At 41.8% G+C, this 23,022-nt stretch overlaps 1 protein-coding gene and 1 non-coding gene across 3 annotated transcripts in view; both read left to right on the forward strand.

Annotated features, from left to right (window-relative positions):
* Positions 1-22,865, forward strand: part of LOC109627368 (E3 ubiquitin-protein ligase DTX4-like) — a 30,130-nt gene extending 7,265 nt beyond the window's left edge. For both annotated transcript variants that reach the window (XM_020083868.2, XM_020083867.2), the window contains exons 3-12: positions 6,225-6,439; positions 6,578-7,464; positions 16,783-16,844; positions 16,960-17,121; positions 17,318-17,379; positions 17,479-17,645; positions 17,740-17,893; positions 17,991-18,080; positions 18,213-18,311; positions 18,838-22,865. In XM_020083868.2, coding sequence (XP_019939427.1) covers positions 6,225-6,439; positions 6,578-7,464; positions 16,783-16,844; positions 16,960-17,121; positions 17,318-17,379; positions 17,479-17,645; positions 17,740-17,893; positions 17,991-18,080; positions 18,213-18,311; positions 18,838-18,969 — 2,030 coding nt within the window. In that variant the 3' untranslated portion in view covers positions 18,970-22,865. The remainder of the gene's footprint in view (positions 1-6,224; positions 6,440-6,577; positions 7,465-16,782; positions 16,845-16,959; positions 17,122-17,317; positions 17,380-17,478; positions 17,646-17,739; positions 17,894-17,990; positions 18,081-18,212; positions 18,312-18,837) is intronic.
* Positions 15,737-15,823, forward strand: trnay-gua (transfer RNA tyrosine (anticodon GUA)). The gene is given in 2 exon segments: positions 15,737-15,773; positions 15,788-15,823. It is a non-coding gene; the product is annotated as a tRNA-Tyr (tRNA).
* Positions 22,866-23,022: the final 157 nt, after the last annotated feature.

The following is a 23,022-nucleotide window of genomic DNA, read 5'->3' on the forward strand; positions in this document are numbered from 1 at the left end:
AGAATAGGAGCATTTTACTACCTGAAAGCGCACTTAACATGAATTCATTAATCATTATTATGATATAATTTGATTTTAACTAAACAAAAGTCTGAAATACTTGACGCATTCCTCTCCCATCCGACCATGAGCCATTTTTAACACACACACACACACACACACAGAGGATTGCCTGTTACTGATGACTTTCATGTGATAGGGTTTAGAGGGTCTAACAGGCTAGCAGATCTCAAATTTGAATGTGTTTTTGGGTAGACATACAGACCGATTGATCTAATCTGGCTTGTAAATAATTTTCAGTCTATACTGAAGTAACATCAGCAATTGCCTGGAGCAGTGATTCACTTTCTGATTGTACTCACTAAATTTCATGTTGTTCAGTTTACTTGTCATGACGAGTACAACCCCATGAAAACCATTGTAAAACAGTATTCTGTGGCTGTGAAAGCAGCTTTTTAAAGTAAAGCAAAATAACCCAGATGACTCAGGAATTCAGAAAATTGCCAGCATGTGTTGCAAAGTAGACTGTGGTGTATGAAAGGAGTTTTTAATGGGCCTGTGGCCTTTTAAGTGATGTTTATAATTTTGACCATTCAGTTTGTTTTTCAATGTGTCTGATGTGACTTAAACCCACATCTTCATTGTATTTTTCTTATTGTTGTTTTTATGTTCATTTACAAAGGATGTTGCTAGGTAGCCAGGTAGCAAAATGATGTACCCATCGGGGGTATAACTTTTAATTGAAATTCAAAATGTTATTAGAGTGTGCTCAACAGGAATTGGTTCAAAGCCCTAACAAAATTTGATTGGTACATTTTTTTAAATTTTAAGGTGAATGTTAGATGTATTCGTTTTAACCTGGGTTTAGAAATGCATCAATTTTTACACATCTTTTTTTTTTAATGTGGTCCTAATTGATGGATAGAATATCCAGTTGGAGGGCTTTTATTCATAAAAGAGAGGAAAGCAAGAAGAGACAAAGATGTATAAATGTACTGATGTGGTGAGAGACAAAATGACAGAAAAGAGAGAGTGACAGCATCCGACAACAGCTGGGCGTGAAACTGCTTCAGTGGAGACTGTTTCAGTTTTTTCTGTTATTTTAACATTACTTTTATTTACATATGTGGCACTGCAGTAACACCGAACCCTTTGGGAAATTCACACACCACAGCTGCTAATTAAAACTCAGTGAGGAAATAAACTGTTAGCATCTATTGATTTTATCTCAGAGTGAGTCTCAGAATGAATTTGGTTGAGGTCTGTAAAGTGAGCTGGTGGAAGAAGTGAGGTCTGTGGGCTTACAACAGGTGAAGAGTGCATAGATCTTCAGGAGGCTAGGGCAGGTTCATAATTTCTAACCACATGCTGACGTTGAGAAAGTAACATTGAAATTTAATACACTGCAGAGAGAGTGTCCAGAATTGGCAGAACAAAGAGGAAGAGGAAGTGCAAACTTGTCTCAAACGCTGAATTTCACAGAGTCATTGATCTTGATCTGGATTTCACGAGAGTAGCTTAAAGGCCATCCTGCCATGCATGAAACAGCAGCCGAACCTTAAATGTGCTCGCCTGCTGGTCAGTCGGCCGCCATGTGTGGGTATGTGTGTGTTTCTGAGTGCAGGGAGGGGTCAGTGGCAGAGAGAACAATAAAGACCAGATGGCCTGTCTCTCTCTCCACCTGCCCCAGGCCTCTTTGTCCTCTCTCACACACTTCACACACTTTAATTTCCATGACTGCTCCCTGTATTTCCCATGTTTCCTATGCTTTTAGGTCTTTTCCAAACGTTGTGTCAATTATTTCATCTTTCAGATACTCCTCAATTCTTTTACCTCAAGTGTGGAGTTTCTTGGTTACATTTCAGAGCTTACAACTATGGTAGATGAAGAATACATTATGGTTTCAGTTTAAAACCTCTGCATGCACATGCAAAGCTTGTGTCTGACCAATGCACAGAACCACACCCAGACACATTGCATTTGATTCCAACCGATACCATGTGAAAACAATGGCAGCATGTTGTGAGAGAGATAACACAGAAGGGGTGTGGTACTGTGAGAATGAAGCAGGATTAAGGCCGTTGCCATATTTCTGGTTGCTGTGTACAACAAATAGAGGCTGCACTGTATGTACTGTATGGATGCACCTGTTCAACTTCTTCTCTCCCAATACCAAAAGCACTCAGACCTACAGCTGTAATTCTCAGGCCACTTACACCTAGCGCATCTCAAACTCTGCACCTTATCGGCTTCGCACTTGCCATGTGTATTGCTAAGGGCCCAGGGAAGCACAGTGTCTAATTAGGTTTGATTTGAACACGTGATATGGTTGATATTAATAAAATGTAAAGAAACAGATGACCAGCTGTGTTGCAGCGATGGTGCAGCTTCAGGCTCTTACAGCAATACAAAAGCAATACTATCAGTGCACTAGTTTATATAAACTAGTATACACAATGACAGAAACACACAGAAACACACACTCACAAACAAACAGATTCTCTTGAGGTTATAACATTGCTGCCCACATATCAATTCATCTACTGCACTACACTGTATGTTCTGTATGGATGCACCCATTCAACCTTTTCTCTTCCAATACCAAATGTTTTATCTCAGTTCATGCTATTTATATTGATCACCAATCCAATGCCAGAGACCTGTTTATCAGCTTTAAATCTGTGTAACACACTAACTGCCAGACCCAAACCAGGTTATTTTTCTTTTACGGTAACATGAGGAGAGGCAGAGCCCCATGACTTGAATGTGACTAATGTGAAACATAGTTCTAAAACACACAGAGCCAATAAAATGGTCCAAGATCTGATTTGACCCAGTTTACTATCAGTACTTTAAATGACAGTATTCTTTTTCCTGAGTTGTGTTGATGTATTAGTGAGTGAGTGTGTAAATGTGCGGGCATGTGCACTCTGCCTTTACCTCCTGCTGGCATTACATGCCAACTGGTTTTAGCTTTCAGTGACAAAAGGACAAGAAGCATGGCTGCTAAGGCAAGTATTTGCCAGAATGAGGTCTTGCACTCACAGAGGAACATGAACTTGATCCCAACATATTTAGTTTAGTATGAGTCCAGCTGTAATGACTTTTTCATCACTTGTGTCCCCACAAACTAGTCACACAGAATTGAACATATTTCTTGGAAAGCACAACGTTCTGTATCAGAGTGTCACTGCTGTGCAGGGATGCACATGTGAAACTGTAGTGGGTTCAATTTAAGTTTGTATTAGTTCAATAGCAACAATGAATAATAATGAGAATATGTTTATGTAAAATACTCCCAATAATGTGCTAAGTCAGTAGTGACTAACTCAGCCTCAGTGTTCACAACCCAAGTTATTATAGCCATTGTCTTTCAATTCAATGTCAAGGCCTGATAATACTCACACTTACATGCACACACATACATACAAAGCATCCAGATGTCAGTGTTGATGCCATGATAAAAGACAAAAGCAGCTTGTCCTCTTTGTGATAAGACCTGATGGAGTGAATCCTACAGAGCACAAAGCAGATGCTATTTGTCATTTTGAGATGCACATCTCCCTTTTCCCATTGTGGCTCTTTCTTTATTCGTGTTCGAACAAAGAAAATATCCCTTCTGGGATCAATAAAGCAGAGCATTATTCCTTTTATTATTAGTATAATGGAGAGGGTTATAAAAGAGCACCTAGTCCTCCTGGACTGGACACCCCTAATACATGGTGGTTTTCAGCTGTCTGTCTCCACAAGTCCCTGAGGTTAGCTTGTTCTCTGAGGACGAGAATCAGAGTGAAAGTAAAAAAGATATGCAACATCTAAATCTGCACATCATAGCAGCTTTCTTATTATTAATAACAAGCTCCAAAATGGTATATTTTTTTATTTCTTATTTGGTAAACGGTCTGTTTAATTTCCTGGTCTTGTTGACCACTCAAAGTGCTCTACAGTACAGTTGATTGCCATTCACCCATTCACACATACATTCATACATTGCATCTATGAGCAGCACTTTTTTGTATGAGGGGTCATTCTGGGTTCAGCATCTTGTCCAAGGACATTTCAGAATGCAGATGGGGAAGACTGGGATTGAACTGGTGACCTTCTGGTTGGAGGATGACTGCTCTACCCCTCAGCCAAAGCCGTCAAAGTCCATTTTTCTTTTTGCAACAATAATAATAATAATAATAGTACATCTTAGTTGTATAGCTCTTTTAACAATGCTCAGAGACACTTAAAAGGATTACAAAAACAAAGCACATAAAAACTAACAATATAAAATACACCTCATAATCAGATATTGAAAATTAGAAGCATTAGCAGCACAGGAAATCTAAGCACAGACAGGCAATACTTGAGTGTGAGCGCAGGATTTTGAGTGAGAGCATCACAAAATCTGGTGTGGAATCAATAAGTCGGCTCTTGTTTTGTCTCCTCTGGTCAGAGTCCTTCAGATTTACCCTCTTCTGTGTCATGTCCAAACTCCCATGTTGTTTGTTTTGCCTTCAAGCAAATTCCCTGCCTGCATCTGCATCATCCTGCAGAACATAAAGCGCTGTCCAAATGATGATACAAATTGTTGTTGTGGTGTAAAGAAATAGACGATATAAATAATGCAAAAATACCTATTGTTATATTGCACAGCTAGACTGTACAACACAGTAGACAATTTAGTGAGCGTTATTTCAGTTTGAATTATTTACCCTCTCACTGTCTCTATCCACCAAACAAATGGAACCCCCATCTATTGAACCCCCTCCTTTTGATGTCTGTGTGCCCATGCCCCTTTGCCAATATCACCTCTTTCTCTTTCTCTCTCTCTCTCTCTCTCTCTCTCTCTCTCTCTCTCTCTCTCTCTCTCTCTCTCTCTCTCTGTCTCTCTCAAACACACACACACCCACGCACCGTCCTCTCCTTGTCCTGGCATGGACTGAATAGCCCATTACCCCTGGAGAAAGAGGTGGTTTGTGGTTGGTTGGTCGAGGGACCCTCCTCCCATCCCTCTGTCCCACAGGGAGACAGAGAGACATTGTTGTGTTCTGGATATATATTTGTGTTTTTAATTATTCATTCAGTTGTACTCATTTTGTTTAGCCTTGTTTGTGCATTTGTCAAATATATGATGGACTGGAAGTGACAACGTAGTACATGAGTATGCGGATGTGAATTAAAGAGCAAAGTTGATGAAGTGTTGTGAACTATTTAACTCACAACGTAGGACCAAAAGGCTGGCAGCCCCCTCTATTGACACAATTGAGGTGGATGTGTTCACCCACTCACCAAAGTAGTTAAATGAAAATCATGCATCCAGTTAGAAAGGCTACATCTTGCCTTACTTGTTGCTTATATCTTCCAGTGCTTTTTCAGACATTGAGGTTTTTACTTCATTTTCATCACATTGAAATAGATGGAAATGGAAATTTCTTCATGGGCCTGGTATTGTGAGCCTCCTTATGCACAAACATGTTATAGAACTGGAGCAGAGGGAGGTTGTTACTGCATCTTTGAACAATGCATTGTTGTTTAGCTCAAAGATTTCATGTTGTAAGTTTTCAGGCACATCAGCTGGTCCCAGACTCAACAAATATGTTCTCTGTCTTGTGTGTACTTCTCTTTTACTGAAACCTCTCACCAAATGACTGAAGGGGTTTTGCAACCTTTCCAGAAGATTCAGTCATATCCGGACTGTTTTGGTGCAGAGTAGGAACACAAGTGGACAGCTCTGAGTACAAGTGCGAACGCACTCAGATCAGGTAGTGAGCCAATCACACCAGACCACATTTTGCAGTGGTCTGGGCCACATGTGTCTGCAATCTTTTAGCAGTGTGAATGCGAAAGTGGTCCTGGACACATTGAAGGACCGCCTACAAAACTGACATCCTCTATTTTCAGAATGTAAGCTTGTGGTCGAAAGCACGTGGAGCAAATGCTTTCAGATTGTTTTCACATGGTTCAAATTAGTTGTTTTTGTTTACTTTGTCTCTAAATAAATCATGGGTGTATTTGGTGCGTAACAAGCAATAAACTGTAAGTTAGGGTGTGATGAAGAGCAAAAAGCTTTTAAAACAACTAACAGTTTCTTTGTTAACCTGGTAGAAAAGTGGAAAGAATTATCAGCACAAAAGGCATTGTTATCAGCCAAATTATTTCTTCTATCTTCTGTATCAGCTCAGAATTTCAAAGTCAGTTCATGCCTAAATTAAATGTTCCTATTTTTTGCTTCTCAGGAACCATCCGTCCGGTGCGAAGGAGTTTCTATGACCCCACTTCGGCCCCGGGTCAGGGCTGGCAGTGGGAGTGGGAAAACGATGCAGGTTCATGGACGCCCTACGACATGGAGGTGGCCATTGCCATTGAGAGTGCCCACAACCGCCAGCAGCCTTGCCTCGACCTGACACCACTCGGCTTCTGCTACCTCATTGATTTTCAAAACATGACACAGGTTTGTTTCATTCTTTACATCAACATCAATGACTTTTCAACTTTAACTTCGTCCCTGTCTGAAGTTCTTTTACCAAATAGATATGTGAGCTGGAACGTTAACACATTGTAAACGTGGTTTTGTTTTTTTGTGCTACAGGTGAACAGACAAAGCCAGAGGTGTCGGAGGATCCAGAGACGTGCTGATATGGCCTATCCTTTAGTATCTGGTCCTCTCCCTGTACCCAAAGGCGGAGGAGTTGGAGTAGGTGGAGGGCTAACAGGAGCCTTGCTGGGCGTGGGAGTGTCAGGGGCCAGCATGGGGATTGGAAGCTCTGTCTATCCTAATGGAGGCTTGTCAGCTCCTGGACTGGGTCAGCCCTGTTCCTGTCAGCAGTGCTTGTTGGTCCTCAGCGTGAAGACCAACACAGGAGGAGCAGGGGGTGGGGCAGCAGGGATACAGACTCTTGGCAGACGCTCACTAACCATGCAGCGGCCGAAGAACTCAGCACCCATGGCCTCCAGACCTCTGAGTCCATCTAAATCAGCCACTCTGGGACGAGGACAGCAGCAAAACTCCAACTACTACCAGACGCTGCCGCACGGCCTCGCTATCTCTAAAAACATAGCCTCGCCAAGACGAAACGCCCAGCTCTTCGCTCAGTCACTGGCCGCCCTCACTGCTGGCACGTCCTCTCTGGGTGTATCTATGTCTTCCAACAGGCCTCCTCCGCCATCCCTCCCGCCTCCTCAGCCTCCATCATCCAACCCCAGCATGAACCCTCCATCCATTCCGGCCAAGCACTCCTCATCCTCAGCCGATTCTGTGCCAACTGCCACATTAATAACCCCCGCCTGCAAGGTGACCACACCCCCTTCTCCTGTGCCATCTCCGTCGCCAGCGGTATTGAAGCCGCAGCGAGCGCCATCGTCCGCATCAACAGTGTGCCATGCCCCGTTACCACAGAGGTCAAGCTTAGCCGGGCTGAGCAGACCAGCGTTACAGAGGATTGCAATGGCTCAGTCCAGAGCGCTCATAGCATCAGGGTGAGTGAATGAAACACACACACACAGAACCAGGAGCTTGATTAAAAATTAGTTTTTTTACTTTAATCTCAAGGCACTGTCATTTTTATGAATTATACCCACAGAGTGCAAAGTTTGAGACAGTGGAACTATTTATTTTCATCTCATTTTATCCTTGCAGTGTATCTCATCACATTTGACATTATTCCATATCATGCAGTCCTGTTGTATTCATTCTGTGCACTACTCTGCAATGACAAATACCCATGTGCATGTTGAAACATGCAAATAAACCAGCAGGCCTGGGCGTGCAGCTCTAAATATTCACATTCACACTAACATTTACCCAAACAACTCTCGTCACGCCCACTGATGGGTGTCATGTGTGTGAGTGTTGTAATGAGTTGTGTTGCTCTGCACTGACTGTGAGTAGTGTGATTGCAGGTGTGATTCTCCAGATTCTCATTCATTCCTCTTGAAAATGTTCTGTTTTCTTTGTGTTGTTGTCCAAGTGTATTTTGGGCTGTTTGACCTGTTTGGTGTGAAAATGAGATTCAGCAGCACCCCCCCTCTATTCATGTGTCTTGTGTCAACTGAACCAGAAGCCAGTGAATTGGGGATTTTAAAGGGTGAAACACATTTGTGTGTGTGTGTCAATTTGTTTCGAAAACTATTTAACACACATGGTATGCAAGGTTCAAAGAGCAGCAAGCAGCTCTGTCTCAGGTCTCAACCATTAGCCTCTGATCACACAATGACCCTAAATATACAATTCAGTTGAACGATCAGAGTGAGTCACCAACACATCTTTAAAGACAAATCTTTTAAATCTCCTTTTCTCTCTGTCCATCTTGCCGTAGTAGCACTGGAACCACAGTCCAGTGTTTTGCATTTTCAGTCTGTCGGTTGAATTCAGGTCTGTGGGTTCATGTAGTCAGTATAAGCTGAGATACTTTTGTTTGATGGTTGATAATAGTGTGGAAATACTTATGGTAAAGAACACAATGAGTCAGCTGACACTGCCAACCAGCTGCACAAGGCAATGGATTTGACACAAGTGAACTGCACGACTTAGCTGCTCTCCTCCCCCACCACCTCTCTCCACTCAGCCTGAACATGGTCAGGATCTTCTCCCCCACATATCCCTGAACACCTGCTCCTTTTTTATCCACTCTTGCGACCCTAACCTCCTCCTCTCCTTCCCTGTTCTCTTTTATCATGTATCTCATCTCTGACTTTCTTCTGAATGATAACTTTCCAACTAAATCTGTTCAAAACTCCTGTCCTGAACTGATGTCTTTTATACCTCTGCCTGCTGCCTTGCAGATCCATGTTGAAGACGTCCTTCACTTTCATTCTTGTATCTTCTCATGTCAGTGGGTCTGTTTCAAGAACTGACTTTAATCCACTTGATTTCCATGCTGCTAAAGTTAGTAATATTATTTGGAACATGAACATGCACGTATACAAGACTTTAGACATTTTTGTGATGCCTGCTAATTTTGTCAGCCTTTCTCTATGCAGTGGATTTTATCTGTGGAGTTCGTTAATGAAGAAGTGTAACAACTCGATGTGCGGAACACAGCACCACAGTAAAGCAATCGTGCAAATAATTTAATTAACATTACGTTATCATCTATGTTAATATGAGTGTGGTGTAAAAATGGTTTTGTTTCATTATGAAACTGTCACAGGACTAATCAGACTGTGGTGCCAGAGTCTATAGTTATTAAATGAGGAACCCTATCTGTAGATGACAATGTGTCTGTTGCTCTGTCAGTTGGTCGACCGCTTTGGTCCTGACAGAAATATCACAACAATTGTTGGATATATAACATGTTTCTTGTATAACTGTAATGTATAAATCCTACCAACTCCTTTACTTTTTCCCACCACAAGGCTCATATTTGTGGTTTTGAGTGAAATCTCTTTACAAATGGATGGTTTGTTGTGAAAACTAGTGCTATGGATCACCAGTGTCATAACAATGGAAGGAGGGCTGTCATCCTTATGCCACATACATATTACTAGCTCTCTTTTCACGCTCGTATTTTGGCTCCGTATCAGTTTTAATCCCCCTCCATACCAACATGCCTGAAAATGCACATCACGTAACTGCTCACGTACATTTTCACAGCTTGCTCGAATAATAGCTTGTCTCCTATGCATGTAAGCAGTTGTTTCATTATATAATGCAGAATTTAGCTGCACAACGACTGTTAGCAAAGCCAACAGGGTCAGCAATGGTTGTAACTAATTATCTGTGTTGTGTTCTGCGTCGGCCTGATTAATCACAGAAGCCTATTGTGAGTGTCTATGTCATCATTTCCAAACATCTCCATTTCTGCCCACCCAGACTAAATCACGACCTCAGTTCAAAAACTAAAATGGAGCCAGCAGTGTTTCTAAACGTCTTCATTTTAGCGACTCTAAACCTCCAGAGTAGTGTGGACACCAGGCGTATCCGTAGCAGAGTTGATGCGTATTCAAATGAAAACGTATTAGTGTAGATGTAACCTAAGAACAAGATGCAACCTTCACAGTATCACCATGGAGAGGAAAGTGCTGCTCATTTTAATTGAATGAATACTAGATTTCACTGTGACATTTCCAACTTTTAGTCATGATGACAGACAACAATCAATAAAGCCATTTCATGAAAGGTCGTTTGAAAACAGCAGGTGTTAGTTTCACTTCTTTTGTGAATAAGTGATGCAGAGTTCTATATCACTTCGAACTGAAATCAAGGTCAGATAGTTTTGAGTTGTAGTCCCCCCCCCCCCCCCTTGGCCCTGTCACTCATTCCACTTTCCCCTCCTCCTCCTCTTCCCTGGCTCCTCTCCTCTTGCCTCTCCCAATGCGTCTCAGCAGTCTGGGCCCCTCAGAGCCTCATTGTTGGTCTCCACAGTAACCTTTGTTGGATTACCCAAGTCTGTGCTGCATTAGCAGCACAATGTCAAGCCTCCACTTCTCTCTTCTTTCTGCTCTCCTCTCCTTCCCCCCCTCTCTCTCTGCTCTGGTCTTTTCATATTCTCTGCCTGTTCTTTCTTTCCTTTTCTTCATCTGTATTTCCACAACTTTCTTGATTCTGATGCGTTTTTGCTGTGTTCATTTCTCTTACTATTTAGGCTTTCTGAGTTCCTGGCTGTTTAAAAAAATATCTATCTCAGTTAAAATAGATGCCTTACTTCCAGACTTACCCTGATAGTATTTTATTGGAGTATTTGGATTGCTTGGGCTGGGTCGAGCGGTGTAGTATGACCCCTCATTTAGATGACTTTACTGATCCAGCATATTCATAATGTGAATATTTGTTGGGTGGGGAAGAGACAGACAATGATGCTGGCCCAGTCAGCATTGTTGCTACCCCCAGACAAACACAATTGTGTGTGTGTGTGTGCAGAAAGTATCAGACTCAGACAGGGGCCTGAGACATAGGACTGATGGGAAGGGGGTGGGGGGGGGGTACAAGACAAAGAAACGAGTCAGCAAACTGTCAAAGATTGATCACACAGTGGTGCAAGAAATCAGGACAACACCACAGTGAGAGGAGGAGGTAACACATGCACACTCAGAAAGTGATGCCCGGCTCTGAAGGGATTCACCAACACACACGCACGCACACACACACACACACACACACACACACACACACACAGACACAGTGTACTCCTCTCTCACACAGAAAAGGTAAATATTGACACTTCTGATTGGAGCTGCCATGAAGAATGTGCGCTCCCTCTCCAGTGGGGGATTATGGGAAGAAGACAAAGGAAATTAATGAGTGGTGGAGAAACTGGTATGTTGTGGGGAGGCTGGTGTACACTGCGGCTGCACAGTCTGACTTTGTTTGGGCGGAACAGATGAAAACAGAGAGGCAGAACTGTGCAGTGAGAATGTGTTGGCACCTGTTGGGTTCACCAACAGGCTGCAGCTCCATTCTTATCTCGTCCTGCACAGAGCCGAGCTGTAGGACTCAATCTTATCTATCGTTTTTTTCACACATTCAGAGAAAACATGCAGAATGAAACCTTGGACAAAACTGATAACTTTGAATGTTTGAGAACGACTCAGAGAACGAGATGTGACTAGTCTGGTGAATAAAGTACACAAATATCAGCTGGGACATACCTCAACAATCATATTGGCCTTCAACAAATAGTTCCCAGGGTTTGATTTTCTTAATCTGTCTTTACATTCTGCATAATTATTTGCTGCGGCTCTGACTTGTCAATGTATTTGTTCAATACACCGAATGCATTATTTGTGTATAAAATACTTTAAATGTATATTCAATGTATTTGAAATAGAAAAAAAACATCATCATAAGGTATAATATTAAAGAATGAAAAGGTATTACAACAGTCCTTATGAAGCCCTTATTGTTTGAATAATATACAGATATAATTGAATGATGTAATATATAGGTCTTGACCTCTGTTTCTAAAGTGCCTTGAGATAATGTATGTTGGGATTTGGCGCTAGAGCTGACAATTGTGTGTTGATTTTTATACTTTAAAAAAATCTTACTTAAAACTACATAAGATGGTGAAACAGAGACACACCTGTTGGAGGGAATGTTTCATGTTTATTCCACCTTGCCGTTCTTTATGAACGTGGAAAAAGGGGTTATTGTGATGCGTTGTCTGATTTCTACTATAATTATACAGTTGGGCAGCAAAACTCTGGCTTGTTTGGTTTCAGTGGTAATCTGTGTATAAAAAGGGCTGAAGAACAGTCGTCTGTGTCATGTGGCGTCTGAGGCTGAAGGCTAGTCGGTCCTGATTCCTCTGATTCATCTGTGTGTTTGCCTGCCTGCCTGCGTTATGTATTTACATTCATCACAGTGATTCTTTCCATCAGTACATTTTTAAATATGTTTGTTTAGTCATTTTCACTCAGTTCTCATGTTAAGATCACTATCCCAAGTATTCTAACATTATTATTAATTTAATATGTTTTTATGAAATTGGACACATTTAGTCAACAACAGCAAACCCCTCTTGCAGAGTAAGTCTGTTTGAAACATATTGAGGTAGTCTGTGAGAAAAAGTGCGTGTGTGTGTCCATAAGGTTGTGTGTGAGGCTGTGGATGCAGCTTTATTTGCATGTGACAATATGTGTGAGAATGTGTGTGTGTTATTGTCTGGTGTCTAAATCAGTCCAGCCGATGTCCATCTGGGCCCGGGGGAATAGACGGAGCAGAGGGGTGAGGTCTAGAGGGAGTGTGTAAGACAAAGCTGTGGGAGTGTGTGATCTGGTGGGAAGCCAGCCGTGGGTAGGAGGGTGGATTTGAGGTCGCAGGGGGTCAAGAGAGGGGAGTCTCATTCAGGCCCCCCCCCCCCAGGCAGCGACGGGATCGTTCTCTGTTGAAGTTCCCGAGGTTTTTCACTTTCCCTTAGAGCTTCCTGGTTTCCTGTTGCCCCACTAATACTTCCTCCTTCTTTGTTTTGGTTGTTTTATGGAGAATGAATAGTGAGAAATATATGCATGTTTATTTGAGCTGGCTACTTAACTATTGGAATATTTTCTCATGGTATTGGAATATTATATATCTGTTTCAATGCCTGCACACTACAACAGCTGTGGCTGCAGGCATTATTTTTCGGGTTGTCAGACCATCTGTCCTAGATACGGCCGTTCCCATTAATGCAAATAAGGAAAACCACCAATCAACACCTTTCTGGCACAGACAAAAGTGAACATAATAAATAGGATTAATTGCTGGGCTGTGGTACTGGGTTATTTGTACAAAGTACTTTATGATTTGGGAATGTTCTTGCATGAATGTTTAGACTTAATTGGAAAACATCAGTTTGATGAAAACCAATTAATAACAATAAATCAAATTATAATATGAGCTTTTGTCAGCACACATTACAGTTCTACTTCTCAAAACTTCCATGAAGCCTTTGTGGACAACAGTTAACAATGGCACTCTGTTTTTGCTATTGTTGTTTACAAGGAACAATATAATGTCCTTTATACAAATAAAAAAGGCCACATGCCTTTATTAGTCTGTTGGAATGTCATGCTATCTATAGTCGAAAAGCATATTTTACATACAATCAGGGGTCTATACAAATACGGACCATTTAGCCTAAATAAAAGGCCAGAATTTTTCTGAGGTCAGGGATCTTGGCCCCTCACAGGTTGGTGGCAACTGTAATACAGGAACTACATCGCATGTATCCCATTACCATATGTACACACAAACACACACACTTATCAAACATCACCAGTGTGGCAGCTAACATTCTTAGTGGGTCAGCTGTGTTAACAAAAGTGTGTTTGTTTGTGTGTTTGTGTGTGTGTGTGTCATCAGCACATCAGTGTGTTAAAGGTACAGTGTGTAGAATTTTGTGATATCTAGTGCTGAAGTTGCATGTTGCAGCTGAACACCCCTCACCTCACCCTCTCCTTCCAAACATGAAAAAGAACCTGTGGTAGCTTTAGTTGTCATAAAAACTCAAAAGGTGTTTAGTTTGTTCAGTCTGGACTAATGTAAAAAACATGTCGGCCTCCATAGAGAGGACCCCCTCGATGTAAATATAAAGTATTTAAATATAAAGGGTCTTTTCTGGGGTAAAGAAAACTACAATTCATACAATTTAGATGTGAAACTATTGAAAACATCATGTGGATTATTCTACATTAAATGCCAGTTTTTCCCTTTCACCTAAATCTTACACACTGGACCTTTAATGAACCACATGAAGCTTATCTGTGATCAGACTTGGCTCAACGCTGTCTCTCTTCCTTACCTCACACCGTAAATACTTCCTTGCTAACGCAGCAGCCCGTCATTCATGTTATTTATAGATCTAGTGATTGACAACAAGTGAGTAGTGCTTGTGCATGTTTGAGATCACTGTCATTGTCACTCACTGACTTGATCCTGTGCTTATCTCATAGAGGTGTTTCCCATCCATCATTAGCCTACTGAAAGGAGACTGTCATAAGTACATCGTCATAACAAGTGTAACAACTTAAACTGCTTTAACTGCATACGACAGCACAGCACAGCGCTTGTTAATCTGATTAACACAGATGGAAATGTATTATGATTAACACGTGATAGTAGCCACATGCCGCCATGTGTTCTCACTGATTAAAGAAGAAAACGAAATGTTTGTTAGCCCGTTTCAAGCCCAATCACCGACAGACATTTTTTCATGAGGGTCTGGACACATTGATCACAATTTAGTACGGAAATTCAATATTCTCTGATTCCATGCGGTCATGATACTTGCTGGATGCAAGGATGAGGTGTGGGCCAAGAAAGAACCCTTTAACTTTTGGAGCAGCTTTGTTGATTCAGGGTGAGATAGAGCGTTTTCCAAATTTTTGTGAATTTCTGAAATCAGAATGAAAGATCTTTTGGAAAGAAATCAGGCATATGTAGAGTTTTCGTGCAGCCTGTACTACAACTTTTTCTGTGTGTATCGTAAATGTATCTGATCTCAATACATGTATTCATTTACATGTATTTTCTTCAAAAAAGAATATCCATTACATATCAGTCAGTCTTTCAGGGATTATTTTCAGTAGCTTCATTGCTGTACCTATTGGCTTGTTCTTGAAGCCATGCTGATGAATAAAATCTGTTATCGACACCTATGATATAGAACAATACTACCTTGTGTAGGATGAGTTTATTGTGTCTTTGCTATTTTAACATTGTTCTCTGCAGCTCAGTGTTTACAGCCGAGGCCTGTGGTGTGTTGTGTGCATGTTGAGGAGGCTTGTTTTTAATGCTTCACTAGTCCCACCACCTCTTTACTCATCTGACCCTCTGTGCTTTACTCCATTACTATATGATAGATTTAGACAGAAAGGGAGAACCACCAGTGTTGTTGCATCATTTTTGTATTTTTTATCTTGACTTTGTGGAAACTCAGAATTAATCATTATCATCTGCTCATTCCTATCGTGACTGATTTCTGTTGATTACCCCTCACACTGCATGTTAACTGTTCTTTCACTCTGCTTTTACTCTCTGGAGTAACACCTCATTTCACACACAATTATTTCCTCGTACTCCTTCCCAGCGCAGACTTACACACATGCCTACATGCACACACACACATACACACACACACACACACACCAGTGAATCATTCACTCGCTCGTTGTCATGTGTCATTGAGTGGGGTTAAGTGAAAGCGGCTTAGGGCACTAACAGAAAGCCTGTTAAAGCTAAACCAACAACAGGAAACAGCACATGACCACTGTCCTTGTGCTGGGCCTGTGCCCGTGTCGAGCTGGGTTTGCGAATAACACAGCTGCATCCCCTTCGATAGCTCAGTTGGTAGAGCGGAGGACTGTAGTGGTTGATGCTGGTATCCTTAGGTCGCTGGTTCAAATCCGGCTCGAAGGAGGTTGCCTTTTGTTTAGAACCCTCATAATCCTACTCAGGCATTGGAAGCTGTTAGTTAACACATCTCTGATTGGACTCTTGTGGCTTCAACATAAACTTTTGAACATGTGTTTATTTCCTCCGCTGCAACTGGAACACAAAGCTCAGTCGCACATTTCACACCAAACACACTCTCAGTCAACAGTGTGTGTGGTGTGTAATTTATCATCATCTGACCTCACAGTGTCAGTGGGGAAAACTGAGAATGCTCATACAGTTCCTATCCTGGGAAAGTGGCCTTATTTTGTATTAATCACGTTATCATATCATACACTTTACACAACCTGATCAATTCTGAGATAAAAGCTCATATTTCTAAACAGATTATCATCATCAAATACACTGGACCCTGTAAAATCCCTGTACAACTCTACGAAAACTGATGGTCTGAGTCTGTATGTGGGAGACGTGTGTTTGTCAGTCAGAGATGATGATGATGATGATGATGATGATGGGCTTTGTGATGCAGCAGGTAATCCCCAGCAAGCAGCTGTATGACGTCCATCTCTTTGAGCTCAGTGAGCAGATGGAAACTCCGTGGATTAGCTCTCGTAAACACACACCGACAGCCCGGCGTACTCATTCATATGCTCTCCAGCCGGCAAACAGAGTAGTTACGCTGAGGGAAGGAACATACAAAGGGACACGAAAACAGAACAGTGTTTTGGGATCTTTTTTGGAAGTCGGACAGGGCACTAATTTATTCAGCTGACATAGTTTGCCTGTTATCTTTTTTCGTCTTTGCGTGAAGTTTTGTTTTCCTGACTGTAACCTCTGACTCTAAGAATGACGGTCATCAGTTTTTCAAAGTGAGTTTTCAGTTCGGTCGAGTTTTCCCAACCTGTCACATCTGATCCGGAAGTCATTGTTGGAAATTTAAAAAATCCACTTTACTCAAGAGTTTGTGTCTTGTATTGCAGTGTTCCCACCGTCCCAGTGAAGAACCTCAACGGATCCAGTCCTGTTCACCCTGCCCTTGCTGGTAAAAACACACTTTGTCACTGAGAGGAAAAGTCTCTAACTTGAAATCAAAATCCTGGAATTTCCCTCTTCTTACAAATGTGTTTTTATCTAATCTTTTTTCTTGGGTATTTCAGGGATCACAGGAATCTTGATGAGTGCTGCCGCTCTGCCTGTGTGTCTGACTAGGCCTCCTAAACTGGTGCTGCATCCTCCACCTGTCAGCAAGAGCGACATCAAACCAGTGCCAGGCTTTGGCCACTGCTGCAGGAAGACCACCAAGAAACAAGCTCGCAAGGGTAGGCGTGAAAACAAGTGCTTGAAATGCTATTATTTTTAAATCATCATCCTGATAAGAGAGAAAGAAATGTCAGTCTGTTTATCATCAGCCGTTATGTCTGTCCATCAGTTGCCACACAGGTTTACAGTCTGGGCTGTTTCTAGCCTTTCATCTATTCATCACTCCCCTCTGTTCCTTCTCCTCTTTGTCTGCAGGCAAAACCCCAGAGGAGGTGGTAAAGAAGTACCTACAAAAAGTAAAAAGTCCACCAGAGGAGGTATGACCTGTGTTTTGTGTCTTTGTGTTTCATAATGATACTGTAACTTATGATAATGTTTTCTTAATAAGTGTCTTTCACTTTTCTCATCTCCCACAGGACTGTACCATCTGTATGGAGCCTTTGGGGGGTCCATCTGGGTACAAAGGTCCAGGGGTGGGGCCCGTCTCCAAGGCAGAGTCAGTTGGGCGACTGGCACAGTGTGGACATCAGTACCATTTCCAGTGTCTAGTGGCCATGTATAACAACGGCAACAAGGACGGCAGGTGGGTCAGAGACTCATCACTCGTCTTCATTCCCTCAGGATTTAATGATTTAATGAAATATAAATATTCAATCAATCTCCACCTTCTCTTTCAGTCTTCAGTGCCCCACATGTAAAACCATCTACGGCGTAAAGACAGGCAACCAACCAGCAGGCAAGATGGAGTACCACGTCATCCCTCACTCTCTACCAGGACACCCTGACTGCAAGACCATACGCATCATCTACAACATACCGCCAGGAATTCAGGTACTGAAAAGAACTGGACTGGCAGGGGTGTTTGTTTATTCTCAGATGTGGTATTACGTTGTCAGAGTCTGATCAGCATGATCCACTGTCCTTTCAGGGACCAGAACATCCGAACCCAGGGAAACCCTTCACTGCCAGAGGCTTCCCCCGACACTGCTACCTCCCAGACAGCGAAAAAGGACGCAAGGTAAACCCAATCCCCTGTCCTGTTATAGACACTTATGTACAACTGTTGTTAATAGAGACACATTTTTATAGGTGTTTTTCAAATGAACCTTTCATCCTGAACCTAAATCTAAATCCTAAATCTGTTCGTCAGGTACTGAGACTGCTCCTGGTAGCGTGGGACCGCAGGTTGATCTTCTCAGTCGGTACTTCAAGCACTACAGGAGAGTCTGACACGGTCATCTGGAATGAGGTACATGTTCATCTAGAATGTCACCCAGTAGAGTGCATATCTCCACCAAGGGCCCTAACTCGCAATGTTAAACAAAGTGACGCGAAATTCCTGCCCCTGAAATCAAATTTAAATCTACTAAATCTGGATTTTAATTTGGATCCACACCAAATTAAAAACACAAAGCAATCAGTCCCAAAAATATGCCAAAACATATTTTATCACGATCCAAAATGCCAAAAAACACCCATCCAATATTAGAGAAAGAAATGAAAGTCCTGGCTCTGTGCCTAAATGTATTGTGATTTTTCTTGGCCCGTGTCCAAGCCTTCAACCGAGTTTGAAATATTTTCTGAATTTTGTTTTAGTTTTTCTGCTTACAAAGCAACCAATCAACAAACCAACTAACCAACCCTAACAAACAGACAGACAGGGCAGAACCTCCTCGGTGGTGGTGATACATTACGACTGGAAGTCAGAGTGACTGCGGTTTGTTAACCGATTTATTATCACTGAAGCTAAAGACAACTCTGTCGTCCTCTTCAAGGTCCACCACAAGACAGAGTTTGGCTCCAATCTGACAGGCCACGGCTTCCCTGACCCCGGACACCTCGACAACGTCCTGGAAGAGCTCAGAGCTCAGGGCATCACAGAGGATGACGCACTGATGGAAAAGTGAATGGACAAACAAGCAGCAGACGAGGAGGAGACATCAGTGAGAGAGCAGTGAAGGGTTAACGGGTGAATGGGGAGGGCAGTGGGCCTCACCGTGAAAATAACTGGAGGAAAAAAGAGGAGGATGTGGACTGAGTCTCTGCCAGCACTTAAACGGGGTGCAGGGGGACGTTTCGGGTTATAGAAGACATTGGGTTTGTTTTGCAGAGGTAACCACTTATCAAGATGTTGATCGAGTCACTGTTGGATTCGCTTGTCAGTGTGAGTCAGTTCAGACTTCACAGTTCTCAAGCAGGCACAGCAACACCAGTTGGAATTTGTGGGAGCAGCACCACAGAAGGAAAAGCAATACAGAGGCACGGGAGGATTAGAAATAACACAGAGAAACAATAATGCAGAGAAACAAGGGCTCTCGTGGTTTCAGCTACTTCAGCGAGGTACTAATGTGAGAAAGTAAGAATGAAGCAGAACTAACATTTAGGGCAAAAAACAAGTTGACTTTACTGAGAAAAAGAGTAACATAAAAAGACGGTGGAAAGTTAGAGCAGTTCAGTGAAAACTGGGAGGGAAAGGACAAAGGGAGGGAGAAGTTGGAGCAGTGGGGGAGGTAACTGAAGGGAGGAGAACAGGAGTAATGTAGCAGAAAGAGACAAGATGGTGTATGAATGTGGCATAGGATAGTAGAGCCAAATAACTTGTGTGGTACTGTTCAGGTACTTGAGCTTTTAATAAAAACGCATGGAAACCAGAGAGATGAAAGAGGGTCAGATAAAGCTGTGCGTGCTGCCTTTGATCAAACCACCTGCCTGCTTGTGGCTGAAGTATTGAGCTGTTGCTCCCTCTGGTGGCAATCCTTGTGAACTACACCTCCGCCTGCAAGCTACTGTAACAAATCAAAACAATCCTTTTTATTTTTTATCATTACTATAATCCTCATGTAACATCATTCCATGCATTACCTCTTACTTATGACTTGGGTTTATATGACGTAAGCTGAGTTAATTTACGTCTGTGTTGAAAAACACAAGACCAGACCAAGGCTTTGTCATTTGGGCATATTTGAGTCTTACTATCGAGCCACTGTGGTACAAGTTAACCCTACATACACAGGTACCAGTATTTACATGTATATCTTTATTTTATTTTTGTCCTTTTTGATGCTTCATGTGGTTTCACTGGATGTAGATGCTGCCGTGTCTTATCAACAGTGGGAAGCCAGTGAGGAAAAAGTGAGGATGTGATGAAGATGAGTTGTTTTTTTTGCCCAGAATTAAGCAGTGAAGATTTGCTTCACACCCTCAGTGTTTAGTTCTTGTTTAATGAGCTTCACTGTCTGTGATTAAATCCCAGACAAATAAACTAAGAGCCTGATGCTGGTCTCACAGCCAGGAAGCCCCTCAGAGTGAGTGAGAGGTGGTGGGGTGGAGAGGTTGAGAGAGAGGAGGAGCTGAATCAAAGGTCATGATGTGGTCTGAGGAAACACGCTGCTGCTCAGGAGAAGAATGTTTCAGGACCTGGGTGACAGACAAATTACAAGCATATACAGGGAAATCCCAGGACACTGGGTTTGGTTGAGTTGTAATCTGTGGGTTTATTTTCGTTCCACCATCAAATTATCGCCCATGTAACTGAAGACCCACTGGTGGACCAGGACCGTGGCTCCAGTCAAATTATGTCAAACCTGTGATTTGAACAAATATGAACCATATTTACATGCTTTTCATTCCTCTCTTTACAACGAATCTAAGACATTTATTGGAGAGGCCAGCTGCTTGAGCTGGTAAATCTTGAGTTAACAAAACGTTCAGCGCTGTGAAGTGGGAGGAGGTTGTTTCAACTGATTTTTCCCATTGACAAAGGTGCATGACTCACTCCTCTACGGGCACAACATTCTCCTGGTTAAATCATCAGTATAAGGGATCTGTGTGAAAATATCTGGTACTTAATTAAAAGTCGAAAGGTACACGCTTGTTTACGTAACAACAAGGTACAAGATCTAATCACTGGAGTTGTATTTCAGTCAGGTGAGCAGCTACTGGCAGATGAGAACTGAAGATAAAGATTCTGTGAAAACCACAAACACAGGCTTGGACAGAAAGTATCACCTAACTCTTAACAACTGAAATTGTCAGGACTCAGAGTTGGATCTCTCACCGGCCTCTTCTCCATGGCAATGGCAGCCGAGACTCATGGGTATTGTAGTATTTTGACGTATCCGCCTGTCAAATGTTGAACAAGTCGAAATAATTAAAACTGGTAGTGAAAACATTTAATGGTCACATGTTTCATTACAGTGTTGAGTCACACTGACGGTGTCATTATAAAAAAATGTGGATACTGAACTGAGGAAAAGAATCCGGAGGAAACAGCGTCGTCCACTTCACAAACGCATCAACAGTTGAATCTTTGTCAGTATCAGACTGACTACAGGAAACACATCACACCTGTATTTACTCCCGTGAGTACTCTGGTGGTCTGTAGTTTTCAGGACAAAACACGATAGAAAGTCTTATTTTGAGCCTGAGAAGCGATTTTTAATTTGGGGCCTTTCATTTGTGATCGATCAGAAACCATTTCAGCAACATTGACAACTCTCCTCTTATCTCCATGCTGCCCTGTGTGCGTGTGCATGTGTATGTGTAGGAGGATTTGTGTACTGTGTATACTACCAACATGCTCCCAGTTTAGGGTTTTATTTGGGTACGTGGGAATCACATCCTCCTTAAACTGTTTTGATGATTGATGATGCTTCTCCCTGTACTGTAACTTCTTTATTGCTTTTTAATATTAAATATAGTTACATGTTTAGCATTTTATTTACACTATTATAGATTATTTTGCCTTTTTTCATTTCGTACATTTATGTTATAGTAATAATAATGCCCTTTCCTTTGTTACAATTGTTTTAATTGTGTACAGAAGTTAAGCAGGTTTTAAGCTGAACTCTTCTTTTCTTTGGAAAAGGAATTTGATGGTAGACTTTTATCTGAGTGTGAAATATAATGAATTTTAATAGCAAGTCAAACCCTTGCACACTTGCTCTTCTGTGAGGTAAAGAATACTTCTGTTACTCTACACATCATGTGTCCAGCTCCTGGTCTGCACTGAGCGTTTCTCTTACTGCAACTCCCTGCTCTCATGTCCTCTCTTTTATCAGCAGTGATTCAACTGCAGGTCACATGATGGAAAAATGATGATGTTAAGATCTCTAAATGAATGCCCTGTTGTTTAGTGGCGGTTTTCTCTCTCTGATGGCTCAAACACTGACTGTGTATAACCACAAAGTCACTTGCATTGACTTCAGTGTGACTTTGTGTTATCAAAAAAAGGGTTTGGTTTTCAAACAGTGTACAAGAAATTGAGTTAAATGACTATATTTATTACATTTCTTTGATTTACTGAATCAAATGAACTGAATCTGATGACATCATGATTTTGTTATTGTGGAGTTAAAAAGTGTTGTAGTCCCTCTTTAGCAGACCTTCATCCTGGTGCATGAATAACCACCATGAACTACAAATGATGTTGAGGAGAATGGATGTTGGTTAAAGGCTCTGATCCATGGTGTGCAGTGTCTGCAGCCATGTCAGCAATGTAGCAAACAGCTATGACCAGCGTAACTCACCATTTCAGATTTTCTGCCTTTGGTTGTTGGTTTCTTTCCCATCGTTACATCTCATCGCCACTAAAGGCAGCATCTCCTCCAAACGTCTGCAGATAAGGGCCTTTCTGTCGTCTTCTTATCTGTGAGGGGAGGGTGGGGAGGAGATGATCATAGGTGCTGCACGGGAGAGAGCATTCAGACCTGTGATTAGAAAAACAAAGTGTAAATAATGCCAAATAAATGCTGGAGTACGAATGATTAATACAAGAAAAGAAATAAAGAACGAATGAAACGAATCTGTTGCATTGTTGTAATTTTTACTATTCAAATACAAAGCTGCATAAAACTATTGTAAAACATCAACTGTCCTGTACAGACATGCCCTGCCTTTGTCATACCGTTATGAATGATATCAATAATTTGAATCAATGATTAAATCTCATTAAAATAAAC

Source organism: Paralichthys olivaceus, chromosome 8 (assembly GCF_024713975.1).
Source record: "Paralichthys olivaceus isolate ysfri-2021 chromosome 8, ASM2471397v2, whole genome shotgun sequence".
Taxonomy (NCBI): Eukaryota; Metazoa; Chordata; class Actinopteri; order Pleuronectiformes; family Paralichthyidae; genus Paralichthys; species Paralichthys olivaceus.